Raw genomic sequence first — 17,585 nt, forward strand, 5'->3', positions numbered from 1 at the left:
TACTTTCTGCTTCTCCAGGCTACGAATCACACACTTTCAGCTGGGACACCTACTTGGAGAAGACCAAGTCAAAAGCAGCTCCGTCGAGACTCTTTAACATGGTAAGGAAATTGACGAAGCACGGGGCCTGGGTGGCCCTGCCTGCTCTCGGGTGTTAATTCCAACCCCCTTCTGTTCCCTCGAGTCAGTACTGCGGAGACCAGCCACTCCTGGGGAGAAGTCCCAAACTCTGCCATAGGCATTCTACCTAACAGTCGAGCCGGTCCCTTTCCCGGAGGGACTGGTGCTTGGGAGCAGAGGGCAGCGGGATCACTGTCAAGGGACCCTTCCCCCAGGCGCTCCCAGCCCATTGCCTCTCCCCAGTTGTGCCCCACCGGGGCAGGGAGCTGGCCGTGGTCACTGCTGCTTCCTCCCGTCCCTAGGACTGCCCCAACCACGGCTTCAAAGTGGGCATGAAGCTGGAGGCCGTGGACCTGATGGAACCCCGGCTCATCTGCGTGGCCACGGTGAAGCGGGTGGTGCATAGGCTCCTCAGCATCCACTTTGACGGCTGGGACAGCGAATACGACCAGTGGGTGGACTGTGAGTCTCCGGACATCTACCCCGTCGGCTGGTGTGAGCTCACCGGCTACCAGCTCCAGCCACCCGTGGCCGCAGGTCTGGGCTCTCGCGGCCCCAAGAAGCTCTTGACGTTGCTTTCCTTTTTCCTTCCTGCCGACCACTCCCGCTGCCCCAGGCCTACCTCATTCTTTGGCATGAGATCGAGAAGTCTCCTGGACCACTTCTAACTAGAGTGGCCCTTGTGTCCCCACCTCCTGCTCCTGACTTCTCTGTCTCCCTCTCCCTCTGGCCTGCAGAGCGCCTTCCTTGATCTTGCCCACTCTGTCATATGCTCGTGCCCTTGTGCACACAGGTAAACCTCCCAGGTCCCTCGGAGCAGCCCTGGTGATGAGGGTGGGAAGAAGGGACAGCTGCTCTCCAGTCCCTCCCCCATTCTCATTGCCCAACTTTGGCTTTCCTTCTCGGGGTGTCCCATGTGTAGGGGAGGCAAGTGAGGGGTGGGCAGGGGGTCTTGGGACGTGCCTATACCTTGTTCTCTTAGAACTCTCTTCTTACCTCTTACTCTCATCTTTTAACAGAGCCGACCACACCTCTGAAGGCCAAAGAGGCCACGAAGAAGAAAAAGAAACAGTTTGGGAAGAAAAGTAAGTGATGCACTAAAGCAGTGCTGGTGTGGGGCCTGGGACCAGCTGGGCCTGTGTCCCTGGACGTAGAGCAGGAGTCACCACTTAGGTAGCACCCTTCTCGATCCCTCCATCTCCTCTTCCTTGCCCTTTGGCCCCAACATACCTGTCAGCCTATGTCTTAAGGGACCCGAGGACACACAGGGAGTCTTCAGTCTCTGGCACTGGTCAGGATGGCGAGGAAAAAAGGCAAGAGATTGTAATTATAAGCGAGAAAGGGGGGAGGGATCCCCATCTCTGCTGCCCTGTGGTCAGAGTCGCTGCTGTTTGAAAGTATGAGGTATGGAGGGGGTGGCGGTTTCTCCCCAAGCCTGTCATTCTTCCCTTGTGACACTCAGGGATGAGAGGGCAGCCACTGAACTTTGGTGTCATCTCCTTAGGCGAGGCCCCACTCTTAACAGATCCTGAGCCCTGTGTGGGCTCAGCTTGAGGGGACAGCAGGTGGGGCGGGGTAGGGAGGAGAGAAGGTAAAGCCATCCTTCAGAGCCGCTGGCGTGTGGCCGTGAGGTCGTCTCCACGATGTGGCACCATACACAGAAGAGGTTGTCCAGAAATAAGGAGGAAACAGACGGGGTCCCTGGGTGGGATTAAGGTCGTATGAGGGTTTGGGTTTGATCACATGGGAAGACCCTGTACCGTTCACAGTAGTGGGGCTGCGAAAGTCACTTCACAGGTGAAGGAAGGAAAGACCGGAAGAGGGAAGGAAGCTCCGCAAGCAGGACGGGGTGGTGGTAACCCCCTACTGGAGAGAGCCTCTCTGAGCCTTGGGCACACAGCTCTGAGGGGCAGCGTCGGCGTTCAGGCCCTTGGTTCCCCCAGATTGGCTCTTCTGGTGTCACCGCCCCTGCTCGCCGCTGGCTGAGACCCGGCCTTCAAGCCGCACGTGGATACCGCCTCGTGCTGGGTTTAATTCTGTTTTTATTCAAAGGGAAAAGAATACCACCGAGCAAGACCCGGCCCCTCAGACAGGGGTCCAAGAAGCCCCTGCTGGAGGACGACCTGCAGGCCGCCGAGAAGATCTCATCGGAGCCTGTTCCTGAAGAGAGTAAGAGCCTCCCGGGCGGGACCAAGGCAGGGCCGGCCCGCGCCAGTGCTCAGAGGCGGCCCTTCTCCTTCCCCACCTGGGCACAGAAGAGGAGAGTCAAGTGTGAAGGGACTTCTCTGGGCACCCAGCAGTCCTTGTTGGACCACTGGGCCTGGAGAGCTTCCCAAACACCCACCCCCGACTCTGAACGGAGCCGCACACCTCCAGCCGGGCCCTCTCCGTCTCTGCGGCCCGCCCCGCGGGGGCAAGGCGCCATTCCCGCCTCCCCGCCACTTCCTGAGGGCCCCCCTTCATAGGGAGCCAGAGCCTGAGCCCCCTGCCCTTCCGGGGTTTCACGCACACTCACTCTGTTCTCCCCGCCCTCCCCACCTCCCTTCCTCTTTAGTCATTGCTGTGCGTGTGAAGGAAGAGCATCTAGACATGGCCACAGCTGACAAAGCCCCGAGTCCAGAGCTGCCTGTTCCCATCGAGAACATCAAACAGGAGACAGACGACTGAGCCTTCCCCACAGCCAGCCCGGGGCTTCTCTGTTGCTACCGCCCCTCACCCCACCTTAGTTGGGAGAACGAGCCTTTTTTGCCTAAGTTCTGCCGGGTGCTGTGAAGGCCAGGCCCCCGAGGACCTCTGTCCTCCTCCCTGGCGAGGCCTGACCGACTGGCACTGCCTGAGGCCTCCGCGTTGGTCTCTGAGTGTCTCCTCCAGCTAGAGTTCCCAAAGCTCTTTCTACAGCAACCTCCCTCCACACCCACCACACCCCTCGGCCGCCGGGGTCGGGGGCTGCCCCCCATCACGCTGCAAGACAAGTCCGTGAAGGGTGTGTGTGTCTGAGCAAGTCCTGTAATAAAGGCCTGGAGCAGCTCTGAGGGGGAGGCCGTTGCGGGCTGGTGGGGGGGGGCGTGGGTGTCTGAAAGCAGCCACGTGGAGCAGCCTCTCGCCTCTGGGGTTGGCACCCTGCTTCTCACACCCTAGGGAGATCAGGGAGCCGTGCAGGCACCCAGCCCTGGCATCTAAGAGGCAGTGACCGGGATACAGGTTTCGGTGACTTGTGGGATGACCTTGACCCTGTTTTTGCTGTTGACATGAGTACTGACCCCCATTTCTTAAACAGAACGGTGCAGAAGTGGAGTCTGCTCCCCAGGGGGCTAGCGGGGACCTGGGGAGGCGAGGACCACACAGGCCCCTGTGCCACTTGGGGAGCTGGAGGAGGGGGCTGCAGAGGCAGCAGGGCCGGAAGGGAGACGGCCGCCAGAGCTGTGCTTCACCTGCTCGGAGCCCAGCTCGGCTGGGACCTGCCCTTTCCACCCCACTTCTCTCCTCCTGGTTGACAGGGAGAGAGTCGCGGGGCCTCGGTGAGGGGCATTGGTCAGCTCTGCTGGCTGAGGGGGCCCTAAGGGAGCCCCTGGAGGAAGGCAGATGAGGGTAACGGGACACACTTCCTGGCTCCCTGTCCTTTCCTGTCCATGCCCCTCTCTGATACCACATTTTAGAAGTTCACCTAGTGTCTGCCCAAATTTCAGTTGCTTTCATTTTTCCCCGTTAACCTCCTTGGAAACTGTCCCCTCCCTCTGTCTCTCCAATAACTTCGCAAATGTTAAGGTGGGGCAGCTGACCTTTATTTCCTGTCTTTGGGTGGAGAGGCGCTGCCAGGTGGGTTACTGTGGGCGTCCAGCTGCCTCTGAGCTGGTCAGGCTGCCACCGCCTGTGCTTGCTGGGTAGGGTGCTGGCTGTGCATTTGCTCAGGACCTGGGCTGTCTGGGCTTCCCCAGAGATGGGGTGACCCGCCTAAGTGAAGCTGATTTCCAGTCATTTCTTCCAGAGAGAATTTGATCCTGACTCCTTTGCTAAAGGCACTAGGAAACCCCGCCTGCTGTAGAAACCAGGCCCAGAAAGTGGCCTGTCCCCGCAACCTGCATTCCCCAGAACGTGACTAGATTTGGAACCTGTGAAGATCAAGGACAGAGGGGCCATGCCCTCCCCTGCTATTACTCACACCCCAGACCTGGGCGGTGATGGGTCAGTGGCCTTAGACCCCTCCACCCCACCTCCAGGAGGAAAACAGCCTGGGTATGCACTTTGGCTCTGCTGTGCACCCACAGAGGGCTTGCAGGGTCATGTTCCCAGCTGAAGCTAGCTCATCGCCCCCAAAGCCCCTGCAGTTTGGAGGGCCAGCTCTGGGGCTTCTGGGGAAACTGGACCATATAGGATCGTAACCTTTAGCTCCTTCCTGGATGAAGAAGTGATGCGTGCACGTGCCCCAATAAGGACGGCAGGGGCGGAGGACAAGTCTGGCTGCCATTCCAGCCCTCAACTGGCCTCCCCGGACTTCCTGAAGTCGTTTGTCCGATTTCCGTTTCTTAGAGCAGAGTGTATTGTGATCGGGCACCTCCCAGGATCTATTACGAAGGCTGGCTTCACACAGGAGGACGATGAATAAATGCTGCCTGTCATCTTTTGAGTGCCCCATCTCCATAGCAACCACATGCTGGATGATCCTTCTTTACATTTCTGCCATTCCTCTCCTGCAAAACCCTGAGTTCCCCAGAGGCTGGGCCTGTGCCTCGTCTGCCCCAGTGGCCTGGTCCTAAGTTACCCCAGTGAGTGTGAGCGCGTGACACGAGAATGTGCGTAACTTGTGTTGCTGGGGCCTAAAGATCTACCTCATCCATCCTGGGTGGAGGTGTCTGTTGGCTTCGGAGATGCTTACACTCCAGGCACGAGACCAGCTTTGCACCTCAGTTGCCCTTGGAGGGAACTGGTCTGGAGTCCTGGGGGCAGGGGGGCTGCTGGCTGGGAGATCCTCCTAAAGCACCCCTTCCCCGCCCCGTGCCACTGCTGCCTGATCTGCAGTGGCTCCCTGGTGCGGACTGGACCGGGTGCAAACGCACACACCCCCGTCACCCAGTCTAGACACTTGGCTCTACTCGAGGGATGGGGGCAGCAAGGGAACTGTCATTCGTAACAGCCTCAGGTGCTAAGTCAGACACGTTTACACAGCTTAGTTCGTCTTCACAGGAGCCCTGAGGTGCGTGTCAACTCCATTTTACGGATGAGGAGAAGGCTTATCATACTAACTTCGTTTCTTAAATTCACAACAGTAAAATGACAGCAGTGGGATTAAATCCAGGGTGGTCTGCTGTGTTACAACTGGTATTCATTCATTCATTCATTCATTTATTCTCCTTTCTGAAGCATCTTCCACATGCCAGACATCACGCTAGAGTTTGGGGCCTCAAAAGAGACCAAGGCGGGCGTGGTCCAGCCATGGCCATCAGCAAGGTGAACACGCCCAGCCCAGAAGAGGGCCCAGGGCCCTGTGTGACCCTTGAGGTCAGGGTCCTTCTCTTCCCACTCCACCCCCCCCTCTCTTTTTTTAAGTAGTCTCCACACCCAACATAGAAACAAGATAACGAATCCCACACTCTACCACCTGAGCCGGCCAAGCACCCTTGGGCCCCTTATCTTTGAATTCCTTTGTATTCCTGGGAGGAAACCGCCAAAATAAAAATGAAAGACCTATGTAACGCCAGGGCTAGCGTTCAGGGGATTATCTCCATGTCCGAGGGGTTGGAGGAAGGGGACAGCCTCAGACATACCGATTCCTGCTGCAGCCCGGATGCGGGGACAGGGAGTCAGGATTGCGGGGTCTTTCCTTTTAACAAGCCCTGGCCTGCAGCTGGGCCCGTCAGCTTCAGCTCCTGAGCCAAGCTCGGCCTCCACACGCCCTCCCCCGGGGCCGCTGTCGGGAGGGAACGCTGATGCTGTTCGTTAGCCTTAGCCGGAAGTCCCTGCCACACGGGTGTCAGCCGAGATTAATGCCACTGTCATTGACACCAATTCCAGATCTGATCTCAAAGGCACAATTGCTCACCTTCAGCTTGGGGCTGTAGCAGTTCCTTCCTCCCAGCCTACCTCACAAGGAACACTGAATGGTGTAACCCCCCCAAAGAAGATGTACCTCAGAGTGAGACCTTAGAAATAGGGTCTTCACGGAGGTAACCGAGTTAAAACAAGGTCATTAGGTTGAGTCCTTATCCAGTATGACTCCTGCCCTTAAGAAAAGGGGGAATTTGGACTCGGATCTGGCAGGAAGACATGAAGGGACGGGGGGAGGTTCCATAGGAACTCGGACAGAGACTGCATGGTGCCACCACAAGCCGAGAGACATCTGGGGCTACCAGAGGCTGGAAGGGGCACAGAAGGCTCTCCCCTGCAGCCTTCAGAGGGAGCACAGCCCCACCGGGGACACCCTCATCTCAGACTTCGAACCTCCAGAACAGTGAGGCAAAAATGTCTTGTCCTGAGCCGCCCAGTGTGTGGTACTTTTTTACAGCAGCCCCTGGGAACTGATACACCTTCTAATGGACCCCAGGCCCCCCAAGTCTTCACCACGCAGGTCCAGAGGCAGGCTGAGCCTTCGTCTCCCCAGGGCCCACTTTTCTGTTCTCATTTTCCCTCTTAGGACCGGCCTCTCCCCTAGAGCCCCCGCTGCCCCCCCACCACACAGCAGCGGTTCCCACGGGCAAGGGCACCCGGATCCTGCTCCCCCTTCTCTGACGTGCTGCGTAACTTGACTACAACCGGGGGCTCGAGGATGTGAGCATAAATGTCAGGCGGGTGATGGAACGACACGGAGCGGGGTCCAGCCCGTGGCCGGCGAGCAGTGGGAGGCCACGACGGCCCCTGCGCTCCTGCTCTCTCTGTCCCAGGTGTGAGCTGGGCCCTTGAGGTCGGGAAACTGTGGGATCAACGATGATCCGGCAAATACGGTGACGGTGGCATTACTTTTAGGGACACGTTGGGTCCAGGTATTCTGTGGCTTATCGGAAAGGCCCGTGTCCCACAGGATGAAATTGTGCAGTTGTTTCCTCACAAACCCATCTGGGCCCAGCCAGAGGTGGGGGAGCTGAGGAGCGGGGACAGATACGACCGAATGGAAACAGCAGAGTCATTGCCCAGGTCTGGAACCACATGAATCGGGACCAAGAGAAGTCAGACCTCTGCTACCCCGGGGGCTTTGGAACCTGACCCACCCGCCGAGGCCTCCCACCAACCTGCCAACCTTGTCTGCTCTCCACCGTCTCCCCTTCCCGGGGCTGCTCCCGGCACTGGGCCTGGCGGCCGGCGTCCGCTTGGCCTTCCTGGCAGCCCAGCCTGGGCAGGTTTCAAAAACAGTCGTCGCAGCCTTCACCCTCTGGCCGTGGGCACTGGGAGGGCTGGCACACGTGGCCCCCACACGCAGGTTCAGCCCAGTGAGCCACCTGAGGAGAGGAGAGGAGATCCTCAGGAACCGGCAGCGAGGGCACACTCTGGAGGGAACCCTGGCCCAGCCCGTCACCGATTAGGGGACCCAGAGCGAGTCACTTCAAACCTCAAATCCCTTCTCTGTAAAAAGGGGATAGGAATAGTAATAAATAGTTACAGAGGGCTTAGGGCGCTCCAGACAATGTTCAAATCAACCTATATATGCTAGCTGGCAAGGTAATCCTTTTTTTTTTTTTTTAACTTTTTAATGTTTATTTTGGAAAGAGAGAGAGGGAAAGAGGGCGAGCACAAGCAGGGAAGGGGCAGAGAGGGAGACACAGAATCGGAAACAGACTCCAAGCTCCGAGCTGTCAGCACAGAGCTCGATGTGGGGCTCAAACTCAGGAACGGTGAGATCATGACCTGAGCCGAAGTTGGACGCTTCACCGACTGAGCCACCCAGGGACCCCGACAGGGTAAGTCTTACAAAGAACGCCTATGAGGTGGACACAGTTCCTGTCATCCCCTTCACAGATGAGGGAATGGCACAGAGAAGTCACCAGGCCCAAGTCAATCGCAGAGAAGGACTTGAGATCTTTTTGCTCTCCCATGAAATCAGTGACATGCCCACAAGTATTTGTTAGGCTCCACCCGCCGAGGCTGGGTGGATCTCATTCCCGCTTTGTTGATGAGGGAATCCGGCCCGGACAAGTCTACCCCAAGCCTCACGCACTTCTGGCTCCCCCGGGAAGGGCAGGGGGCTCTGGCGGCACCCTCCCCCCGGAAGCCGCAGGCTGGCGCAGACACGGCGGGGGCCGGACTGAGAGCAGCGGGTGGGTGTCCAGCTGGGCAGCTCACCTGTGCAGCGGGAGCAGCTGGCAGTCGCAGTGGAAGGGGTTGCCGCTGAGGTCAATGAGCTCCAGCTGGCTGAGATGGGGCAGGGCGGGCACGGCCCGCAGCTGGTTCCTCTGTAGGTACAGGCTCTGGAGCCGGGGTCCCAGGCCCGAGAAGGCCCTGGGAGAAATCTGCAAGGAGACGCCAGGCCTTGGCGTGAGCTCCTACCGGGCCCGTCTCACCCCTAGGCCCGGGAGGTAGCCCCGTGCTCTCCCGGCAGAGGGGAGGCGGAGAGCCCAAGGCGGCCGGGGCAGTAAGGGCCGTGCTGGGATGGAGACCCAGGCCGGTCTGATCCCAAAGCACTTGCCCTTTGCACGCCACTCGGAGGCCCAGTTCATGGTTCTTTCTGCTCTGCCCGAACACGCCCCCCTAAAGGCAAATCCTCTTGGTGGCTCCGGCCCTCCCTCAAAGTGTGCAACAACCGCATGGACCCACATTCCTCCTTCCTCCGTGCTTAGGCGGTACCCTCCCTGGCAGGCCTGTGTGGCACCGAAATCTGCCTGGTCTGTCACCACCCCTAAGCGACCTGGGCGGGGGGCAGGTGTAGTGTCTGGCTTATCTCAGGGTCACCACGCCCCAGCCTCAGGCCTGGCACTGTGGGGGCAGCAGGGTTTGTTGAGTGAACGCACGCTGCATGAGGCCTCTTGTGGCCCGCCCCCCTCCCTTCCCCCGCTGTAGCCCTGTGCCCACCTGCTCCAGGCCACTGCTGTTCAGGAAGAGGTGCCGCAGTGACTGGCCCACAGACCGGAAGGCCCCATCCGGCAGAGCTTCGAGAGGGTTCCCCGAGAGCTGCAGCTCCAGGAGGGCAGGCAGCCCCTCCAAGGCCCCAGTGGGCACCTCTCGCAGTTGGTTCCTGTCGAGGTGCAGCTTCTCCAGCTCTCCGGCCGGGCCCACTGCCCCGGGGGCCACTCGGGTGATGCGGTTGCTGCTCAGGTAGAGCCAGCGCAAGGCCTGCGTGCCTGCCAGGTCCCCGGGTTCCAGGCGGTCCACGGCGTTGCTCTGCAGGTGCAGGGAAACGAGGCCGGGCACGGCGCGCAGGGCGGCCCCCGGCACTCGCCCGAAGCGGTTGCGCTCCAGGTACAGGTAGCCGAGGCGGGGGGCCCCCTCGAAGGCAGCAGCGCTGAGGCCCGAGAGCCGGTTGTCAGAGAGGTAGAGGTAGATCAGGCCGCCCAGCCCCGCCAGGGCGCCCGCCTCCAGCTCCGTGATGCCGCAGTGCTGCAGGTGCAGCGACACCAGGCGGCCCAGGCCCGGGAAGGCCGCCCGGGGCAGCACGGGGAAGCGGTTCCGCCTCAGGTCCAGGAGCTGGGTGTCGCCGGGGAAGCCGCGGGGCACGGCCTGCAGGCCTCGGCCCTCGCAGCCGCTGTGCCGGGACTCGGACACGCACACGCAGGCCCGCGGGCAGGGCTCGGCCGCCCCGTCGTCCCCCTTGGAGGCGCCCTCGGGGGCGCGGGGCCGCGCGGCCGCCAGCAGCAGCTCTTCCTCCTCCTCCTCCTCCTCCTCCGCCCTGCCTCCGGTGCAGCGCAGGTCTGAGGGCCTCAGGGCGTCCAGGGCCTCGCCTCGAAGGCGCCGGGGGCCCCTGCACGCGCCGTCCGCGCGCACACGCGCGCGCGCCAGCCACTCGAGCAGCGGCCGGGCCTGGCAGCCGCACCACAGAGGGTTCCCCTGCAGCCTCAGCCGGCGCAGCTGCCCGGGGCCCTGCAGGGGCGGCAGGGTGTCCAGCTGGTTCCCCCGGAGGTCCAGCGTGTGCAGGCGCGGGCAGCGGGCGAAGGCCCTGGGCTCCAGGGCCTGCAGGGCGCCGTGGTCCAGCGTCAGCTCCCGGAGGCCCGGCAGCGCCAGCCCGTCCTCCTCGCCCACGTAGGTGAAGGGGTTGTGGCCCAGCTCGAGCCGGGCCAGGGCGCGGGCCTGGGCCAAGGCCGCCCCCGGCAGGGCCTGCAGCTCGTTGTGGTGCAGGCTGAGCCGGCGCAGGCCGGGCAGGCCGGCCAGGGCCTCGGGGGCCAGCACGCTGAGCGCGTTGTGGGACAGCTGCAGCCAGCGGGCGCGCGTCAGCCCCTGGAAGGCCATGGCGGGCAGGTAGACGAGGGCGTTGTGGGCCAGGTTCAGGGTGGCCAGCGCACCCAGCGCCCCGAACGTGCCCGGCCGCAGCTCCTCCAGCATATTCCCCTGCAGCTCCAGCCGCTGCAGTGAGCCCAGCCCGTCCAGGGCTTCCTGGGGCAGCGAGCCCAGGCGGTTGGAGGCCAGGTTGAGGAGGAGCAGGCGGCCCAGGCCGCGGAAGGCGCCCTCGGCCACCAGCTCCACCTGGCAGTGCCGCAGGTCCAGATGTGTCAGGTAAGGCAGCTCCTGGAAGGCAGCTGGGGGGATCACCTTCAGCACGTTGCCTTGGAGGTCCAGCCGCTGAGTCAGCTGAGCGGGGAGAAGCGGGGGGGGGGGGAGGCTGAGCGGCCGGCGCGCCTTGCCACCCTTGGCCTTGGCACGCACTGTTCCCTCACCTGGACGCTCCTCTCCCCCACACCTTTCCCTCGTTCTCTTCATCCTGCTCCCTGACACCTCCTCCAGGAAGCCTTCCTCCTTAGCCACCTGGGCACTTTTCACATTGAGCTGTCACTGCCCACGTACTCTCTCTCCTCTCCACTAGCTCCTGACTCCACAGAGCAGAGACCGTATCTTATTCCAGCATATCCCCTGTTCTCTCCAGTTCTCTCCCACAGGCTTTGTAGTTCATCCAGGACTTATCTTACAGGTCACCTACTTGTTCCAAACACATAGAACTTTAACTAGGTCGTCTCCCCAGTGTCGGTTGTTATTCCCATGTTACAGACGTGAAGACTGAGGCTCGGAGAGGAAAAATGACTTGTCAAGGTCTCCCAGTTAGGCAGTGACAGATCCACTGGTGCCAACCCAGGTTCCCCCTGCTGTCCTCCCTGCCCACCCCCCCACCCCCCCCCCCGCTGACCTCGGGGATGGCGTTTGGCACCTCAGTGAGGTTCTGGTGCCGACAGGCGACATGCCGCCTGGAGTTGTCGCAAACGCACGTCTGTGGGCAGCGTTGGGCAGCCGCATGCCAAGCTGGGCCCGGTGGCAGCAGCAGGGGAAGCAGCAGCACCAAGGAGACGCTCTGGGTCCTGGGAGGGGGAGGGAGGGTCAGTTCACGGGGGCAGATGTCCCACGCTGTCCTTTCACCAAGCCCAGCTCCTGTTTCCAGAGCCCCTCGGACGTCTTTCTCCTTTGGCCCCAGGGAAAGTGTCATCGCCCTGAGCCTCACGACGCCCTGTGCGGCAGAGGCTCCATTCTTAGCCTGGTTTAACACTGGAGGAAACTGAGGCTCAGAAAGGAGACCTGGCAAGTCCCTTCGACCATCTATCTGCCCCATGGCTCAATGAGTCCTTGCTGAATGTGAGGATGAGCCAAGGGCTCAGAGGGTGTGCCGGGCTGTGGTGAGGCTCCGGGGTCCAGGGGAAGGCTGGGGCCTCCCAGTGTCAGGATGGCAGAGAGAGAGGCAGCCAGGCCTCAGACAGATGTGGTGCCAGCTGCACGGTGGCAGGGAGCATACAGGCACCCACAGTGAGAAGACAGCCTGACAGCCAGGGGGGAACCAGGCCAGGCCCCAGTTTGTAAGGCAAGGTTTGGGGGACCAGGTATTGGGTCTGAGAGCCTCAGGGAGCCTGATTGGCACCGAATGGGGGCCTAATTGGCAGGTGAGCAGGAGGCTTGGGCCTCTGTTTATGCCCCTGTTGTCCCTTCATCTTTGCCACCGCTCCAGTTCAGACTGGGGTGGGGGAGCTGAGCAGACAGACGGGCTTGGGCTGTGCTTTGGGCAGCTCTGTCCCCTTACCTGTCCATCGTCCCCCAGCTTCTCCACCCATTACCCAAGTGGGCCCCTTGGCCTCACAACTACACCCACCGCTTGTCACTTCTTAGGGATGACTGTGCCCCAGGGCTCTCCTGGCTCCCCCACCCCGTGCTTTGCCCACCACCAACCAGAGGGAACTTTCCAAAATGCAGATGGGCCCTGACGCCACCAGCTGAGAACCTTCCAGCATCTCTGCACGGCCTTTGGTGGAAAGCCCTGACTCCTGATCCCACCTGGAATGTGCTCAAATTGTCCGGTGTCACCCTCGGCTCCCTGACCATAAACACACATGACAGACCTTCCTCCTCTCCTCGCCACCCGACACCTAACTCGCCCAGCTCTTCCTTCTGTTCTCAGCTCACATCACAGCCTCTGGGCCGGGCCTCCACCCTCAGCCTCCCCAGCTCTGCTCACCGATGGTCACCATCTGTTGTTCAGTCTTCTAGAAGGCCGGGGCCGGTGACATCCTCCAGAGCCCGGGGTGAGGCCGAGGCTCCGGGTGGACAGGGGACGGGGCCCATGGGGGCAGATCCCTCAGGGACAAGTGTCCAGGGCTCAGAGGCCTGCTGAGCTCTCAGACAAGCCCTGGAGGACTAGCCCACGGGGACACCCTCGGGGGATCTCTCCCCCCAGCAGATCCCAGAGCCCCTGTCCCCCAAGCCCTCAGAGGCCCAGGAGCTTGCCCGCAGCCCCTCAGCTTCTCTAAACACCCCCTTCTGCCCCCAGGGCCCAAACACTCACCCCTCCATGCCGTCCGGCTCACACTGCCAGTCGGCCTGGATGCCGCGGGAGCCCCCCTCTCTGGCCCGCAGGCCTGGCAGCAGGGACAGGGCTGAATGGGAGGCATTGTGGGCAGTCCAGCCGGAGGCTGAGGTGAAGGAGGGGCGGGCAGGGGCGGGAGCGGCGGCTGGAGTTACAGGGCCTCCTGCCCGGCGCCGGCTCAGGGCTCCGGATGGTGGCCCGGGCCTGAGAGCCCAGCCTGGGCAAGCTGGTCCCGGGCTGGCTGGCAGGGAGCTTCTAGCGGCCAGCCTGTGGGTCCCGGCCCTGGGCTCCCTCCCAGCTGTGGGCTGTCCCGTCGGGCTGCCCCTCACTAGCCTCAGTTCCCTGCTCTGTGAAAAACAATATTAGTAAGTAGCTCACAGGGTTGCCGTGGGGGTCCAGGAAGGTACCTGGCACATAGTAGGTGCTCAAGAATGGTTACCTCAGTCCTTTCTGTTTCACACATTTACATACATTGTTTAACACCGTACAGACAATATTCTGCAATTTTTTTTCACCTAACATCAAATTATCAGGAGTGATCCTGGTTGACTTTTCTTAGTCGTGTTTTAACTGTTGTCTAATATTCCATTGTATACAGGTGGCAACTCCGCTTATCCGTTAATCTTGGAGATTTTGGTCGCCTCCAACTTTGTTACAAGCGATACTGCAAAAACAATGTCCAAATGCTTACCTTCCTGGACACACTTGCAAAGTTCATCTAAATCATAGCAAACTTCAACATATCCTGGGATTGTTCGGATCCATGTTTCTGGTGCATTTGCTTCTGTCATTATTCAGTTTGCTTGGGTTTGGTTTTGTTTTGAACCAGAAATGGCGCCACACCACACAGACTTCTGCATGTGCTTTATTTCACTCAGCAGATCTCAAGCCAGTGGCATCACTGAGTGTGAACTCCTCTAAGTGCTTTTTTTTCCATTCGACATTATGTCTGTGGGCTTCATCTGTGATGCATATTTTAAGAATGTGTTTATTTTCATCTTTATATACCATTTCAGCACTCCATTCCATAAATAGTCCACAGCAGTGGCATGGGGGCAGAGGCAGGAGAGCCGTCTGCCCCAGGTGCAGGCAATAAGGGGGTGTGCTGTCCGTAGGGAACTTCAATGCATGAGACCCACTGGTGTGCTTTTTATTGTCATCACGTGCTGGCTGACGATTCTAAACAACGCCAATGCTAAAATATTCCTCCCTGCTTAGGCGGAGGATTCTCACCTCCACCTTTTTTTTTCTTAATGTTTATTTTTTGAGAAAGAGAGCACGAGCAGGGGAGGGGCACAGAGAGAGGGAGACACAGAGTCCGAAGCGGGCTCCAGCTCTGAGCCGTCAGCACAGAGCCAGATGCAGGACTCGAACTCACAAACACAAGGTCGTGACCTGAGCAGAAGTTGGACGCTTAACTGACTGAGCCACCCAGGCAACAATCCATTCTACTCTTGGACATTTGGGGTGCTTCCAGGGTGAGGCTATTATGGAGAGCGCTGTTTCCCATGTTTGCGTGTCTTTTGGAGAACATGGCGAGACCTGTCTCCGTCGGGATATACTTACAGGTGGAACTTCTGGTGTTAGAATATGCTTATTTTCAGCTTCAGTGGATACTGCCAAAGTTTCTCAAAGTGTACCGATTTACACTTTCCCCCAGCAGTGTGGGACTTCCGTTGCTCCACACTGTCACCAGTGCTTGCGATGGTCTGTCTTGTACCTTAGCCATCCTAGCGAGGGTGGGACAGCATTACGGGATGATTCGAATGCGCGTTTCTCTGAAGACTAATGAAAGTAAGCACCTATTCATATGCTTTATTGTGAAGCCCCCAAACCTTTTGTTCGTTTTGCTATTGTCTTATTAACTTGTAGAAACTCTATATATTCCGAATTATGTTTTTAGTTTATTTATTTAGAGAGAGCATGAACAGGTGGGGGCAGAGTGGGGGAGGACCCCAAGCAGGCTCCACACTGTCAGTGAAGAGCCCGTTGTGGGGCTCGAACCCACAAACCATGAGATCATGACCTGAGCTGAAACCAAGAGTTGGGTCCTTAACTGACTGAGCCACCCAGGAGCCCCTCTGAATTATTTTAGAATATATATTGCAGAGGTGCCCGGCTGGCTCAGTCGGTGGAGCATGCGCCTCTTGATCTTGGGGTCGTAAGTTCCAGCCCCGTGTTGGGCGTAGAGATTACTTAATACAATCGGGGCATCTGGGCGGCTCAGTTGGTTAAGCATCTGACTTGGGCTCAGGTCATGATCTCACGGTTCATGAAAGTTTGAGCCTCACATCACACTCTGCGCTCAGTGAAATTCGTTTATTAACATGAATGCAGACAGCTCCCGCATCTGCTGTATTCACTGCCACACATTAAGAAAAAATTTTTAAGCTTTTAAGTAATCTCTACAGCCAATATGGGGCTCGAACTCACAACCCCGAGACCAAGAGTCGCGTGCTCTTCTGACTGAGCCATCCAGGCGCCCCTTAACTCCTGATTATCTCATTGCATGCACACCCTGTAATTAACCATTCTTTTCCCGATGGACATTTAGGTTATTAATTTCCTGGAATCCTTTATTAAGTTGCCCTTATAACTTGTCGCCTCATATGCACACAGAACGGTTTCTCTAAGGTAGATCCTTAGAAATGGAATTTGAGGTCACAGGCTACACATACCCTCACCTTTTTTAGTATCTGCCAAATTGTTATCTAAAGTGGTTTTATTAGTTTGACATCCCTCCAGCAACATACAAAATGTAGGAGATTCATTGCTCTCCTGATGTCACCTCTACGTGACATTTGCCAGTCTGGTCCAAAATGATGCCTCTGTGGTTTTGTTTTCATTTCCTTAATTACCAGTAAAGTTGTTTGCTTTTCACACTTCATCACCTGTGAACTCTGTTCATCTCCTGTGCCCGGTTTTCAATTGGATGTATTATTCTCAACACTAACCCTTATATGTAAGTCACAGTCTTTTTGTACTTTATCACCTTGCCAGTTCTCATGGTATTTTTGGTTGTTATTCACTTTCTATTTTGACAGAGGCAAATTTCCTTGTGGCTTGTGCTTTTGGCGTGTCAGAAAATGCTCTTGCGTTGCAGCATCCGGTGGCTCAGTCAGTTAAGTGTCCGACTCTTGATTTCAGCTCAGGTCATGATCTCATCTCACAATTCATGACATCGAGCCCCGCATCGAGCTCTGCACTGACATCGTGGAGCCTGCTTGGGATCCTCTCTCTGCCCCTCCCCAGCTTGTACACATGCTCTCTTTCAAAATTAAAATAAACATTAAAAAAATTATTTTTTTAATATTTATTTTTTGAGAGAGAGAGAGAATGTGAGCAGGGGAGGGGCAGAGAGAGAGGGAGACACAGAATCCGAAGCAGGATGCAGGCTCTGAGGTGTCAGCACAGAGCCTGATGTGGGGCTCGAACCCACAAACTGTGAAATCATGACCTGAGTCGAAGTCGGACGCTCAACCGACTGAGCCACCCAGGCGCCCCTAAAAATTTTTTTTTAAATGCTCTTGTGTTCTACTTCCTTAAAAAAAACCACTATGGCTGGTAAATGGATGGATGAGGATCACTCTGAACGTTGCAGACAACTGTGCTTTCACCCCACCCTGGCCCCTGCCATCCCCAGACCACCGCCCACCCTGAATGCAGGGTTTATCACATGCAAGCACATGCTGAAGATCTTCACCCGACATCCGGATTCATCCGTGGTATGCATGTAGCTAGAGCTGGTGCGTTGGCTCTCGGTCGTCCAACCCTCCACTGCATAGCTTTGCATCTGACCCGTGTTCCTGATGTTGGCCAGAGGCCTTTCTGGGTTCTTGTTATCAGGAAGTGCTGCTTGGGAGACCCTTTGGCCGTGCTTCCTGGGGGTTTACTAGTTTGAGCTTCAGAATGGAACTATTGCTGGTTTAGCCCCAAGCCCACGGTTGAACTCCCTTTGTGAGAACAGCCCGGTGCCGAGCGGGCCTTTCGTACGTGGCGGTTACGCACTGTCTAGGCTGAGGCACCTCTGCCCTTGCAGATTCCAAGTCATGGTGCTCAGGGACCCGGAGCCTGTGTAGTCTCGGGACTAGCTGTAGCTCTTGGGAGCCTCTGAGTCAGAAAAATTCCAAAGGCTACACAGCTCTCTCGGTACACAGTGGAGACCTGACCTTGGAGCTGGTCTGAAGGACCGAGGAGGGCTGGGCCTACACTCCTGGGACCACAGGATTCTCCTCAGTGTGTGGCCCCGAGAAGCCAGGAGTGCTGAGCCGCTGCAAGGTTAAGTGAGATCTGTGGGGCTCTTCTCAGACCGAAGCTCACACTCACGTAACCTAGGAGGCACCAAGGGCCAGCTCCAGGCAGCCCGGAGGGAAGAGCCAGGCCCCAACTCAGCCCTGAACCTCAGTCTCTCCTGTTCAATTATCACTCGTGAGAAGTTGTACTCGAATCTGAAGACCCAGGTCTTGCATCCCTAACTCTTTAAGACTTTCCTGGCCTCACTGCCCACCATTCTGACACTGGACCACCGTTGTTGGTCTCCTACATCACAGCG

The 17,585-nt window shown here is 58.2% G+C and overlaps 2 protein-coding genes across 2 annotated transcripts in view; one reads left to right on the forward strand and one right to left on the reverse strand.

The window, feature by feature from the left end:
- The window catches only part of L3MBTL2 (L3MBTL histone methyl-lysine binding protein 2), a 19,170-nt gene extending 16,018 nt beyond the window's left edge, over window positions 1-3,152 (forward strand). The window contains 5 exon segments of the mRNA XM_007079440.3: window positions 19-101; window positions 423-657; window positions 1,140-1,205; window positions 2,173-2,289; window positions 2,675-3,152. Of these exon segments, the coding sequence (XP_007079502.2) occupies window positions 19-101; window positions 423-657; window positions 1,140-1,205; window positions 2,173-2,289; window positions 2,675-2,787 (614 nt within the window). The 3' untranslated portion in view covers window positions 2,788-3,152.
- CHADL (chondroadherin like) lies at window positions 2,282-13,055 on the reverse strand. The gene is made up of 6 exons (XM_042993364.1): window positions 13,013-13,055; window positions 11,375-11,543; window positions 9,115-10,824; window positions 8,389-8,555; window positions 7,349-7,547; window positions 2,282-2,365 (listed from the first exon to the last, which is right to left on the reverse strand). The coding sequence occupies exons 1-6, from the start codon at window positions 13,018-13,020 to the stop codon at window positions 2,339-2,341; spliced, it is 2,280 nt and encodes a 759-aa protein (XP_042849298.1). The 5' UTR covers window positions 13,021-13,055; the 3' UTR covers window positions 2,282-2,338.
- Window positions 13,056-17,585: the final 4,530 nt, after the last annotated feature.

The sequence above is a fragment of the Panthera tigris genome, chromosome B4, assembly GCF_018350195.1.
Source record: "Panthera tigris isolate Pti1 chromosome B4, P.tigris_Pti1_mat1.1, whole genome shotgun sequence".
Lineage (NCBI taxonomy): Eukaryota > Metazoa > Chordata > Mammalia > Carnivora > Felidae > Panthera > Panthera tigris.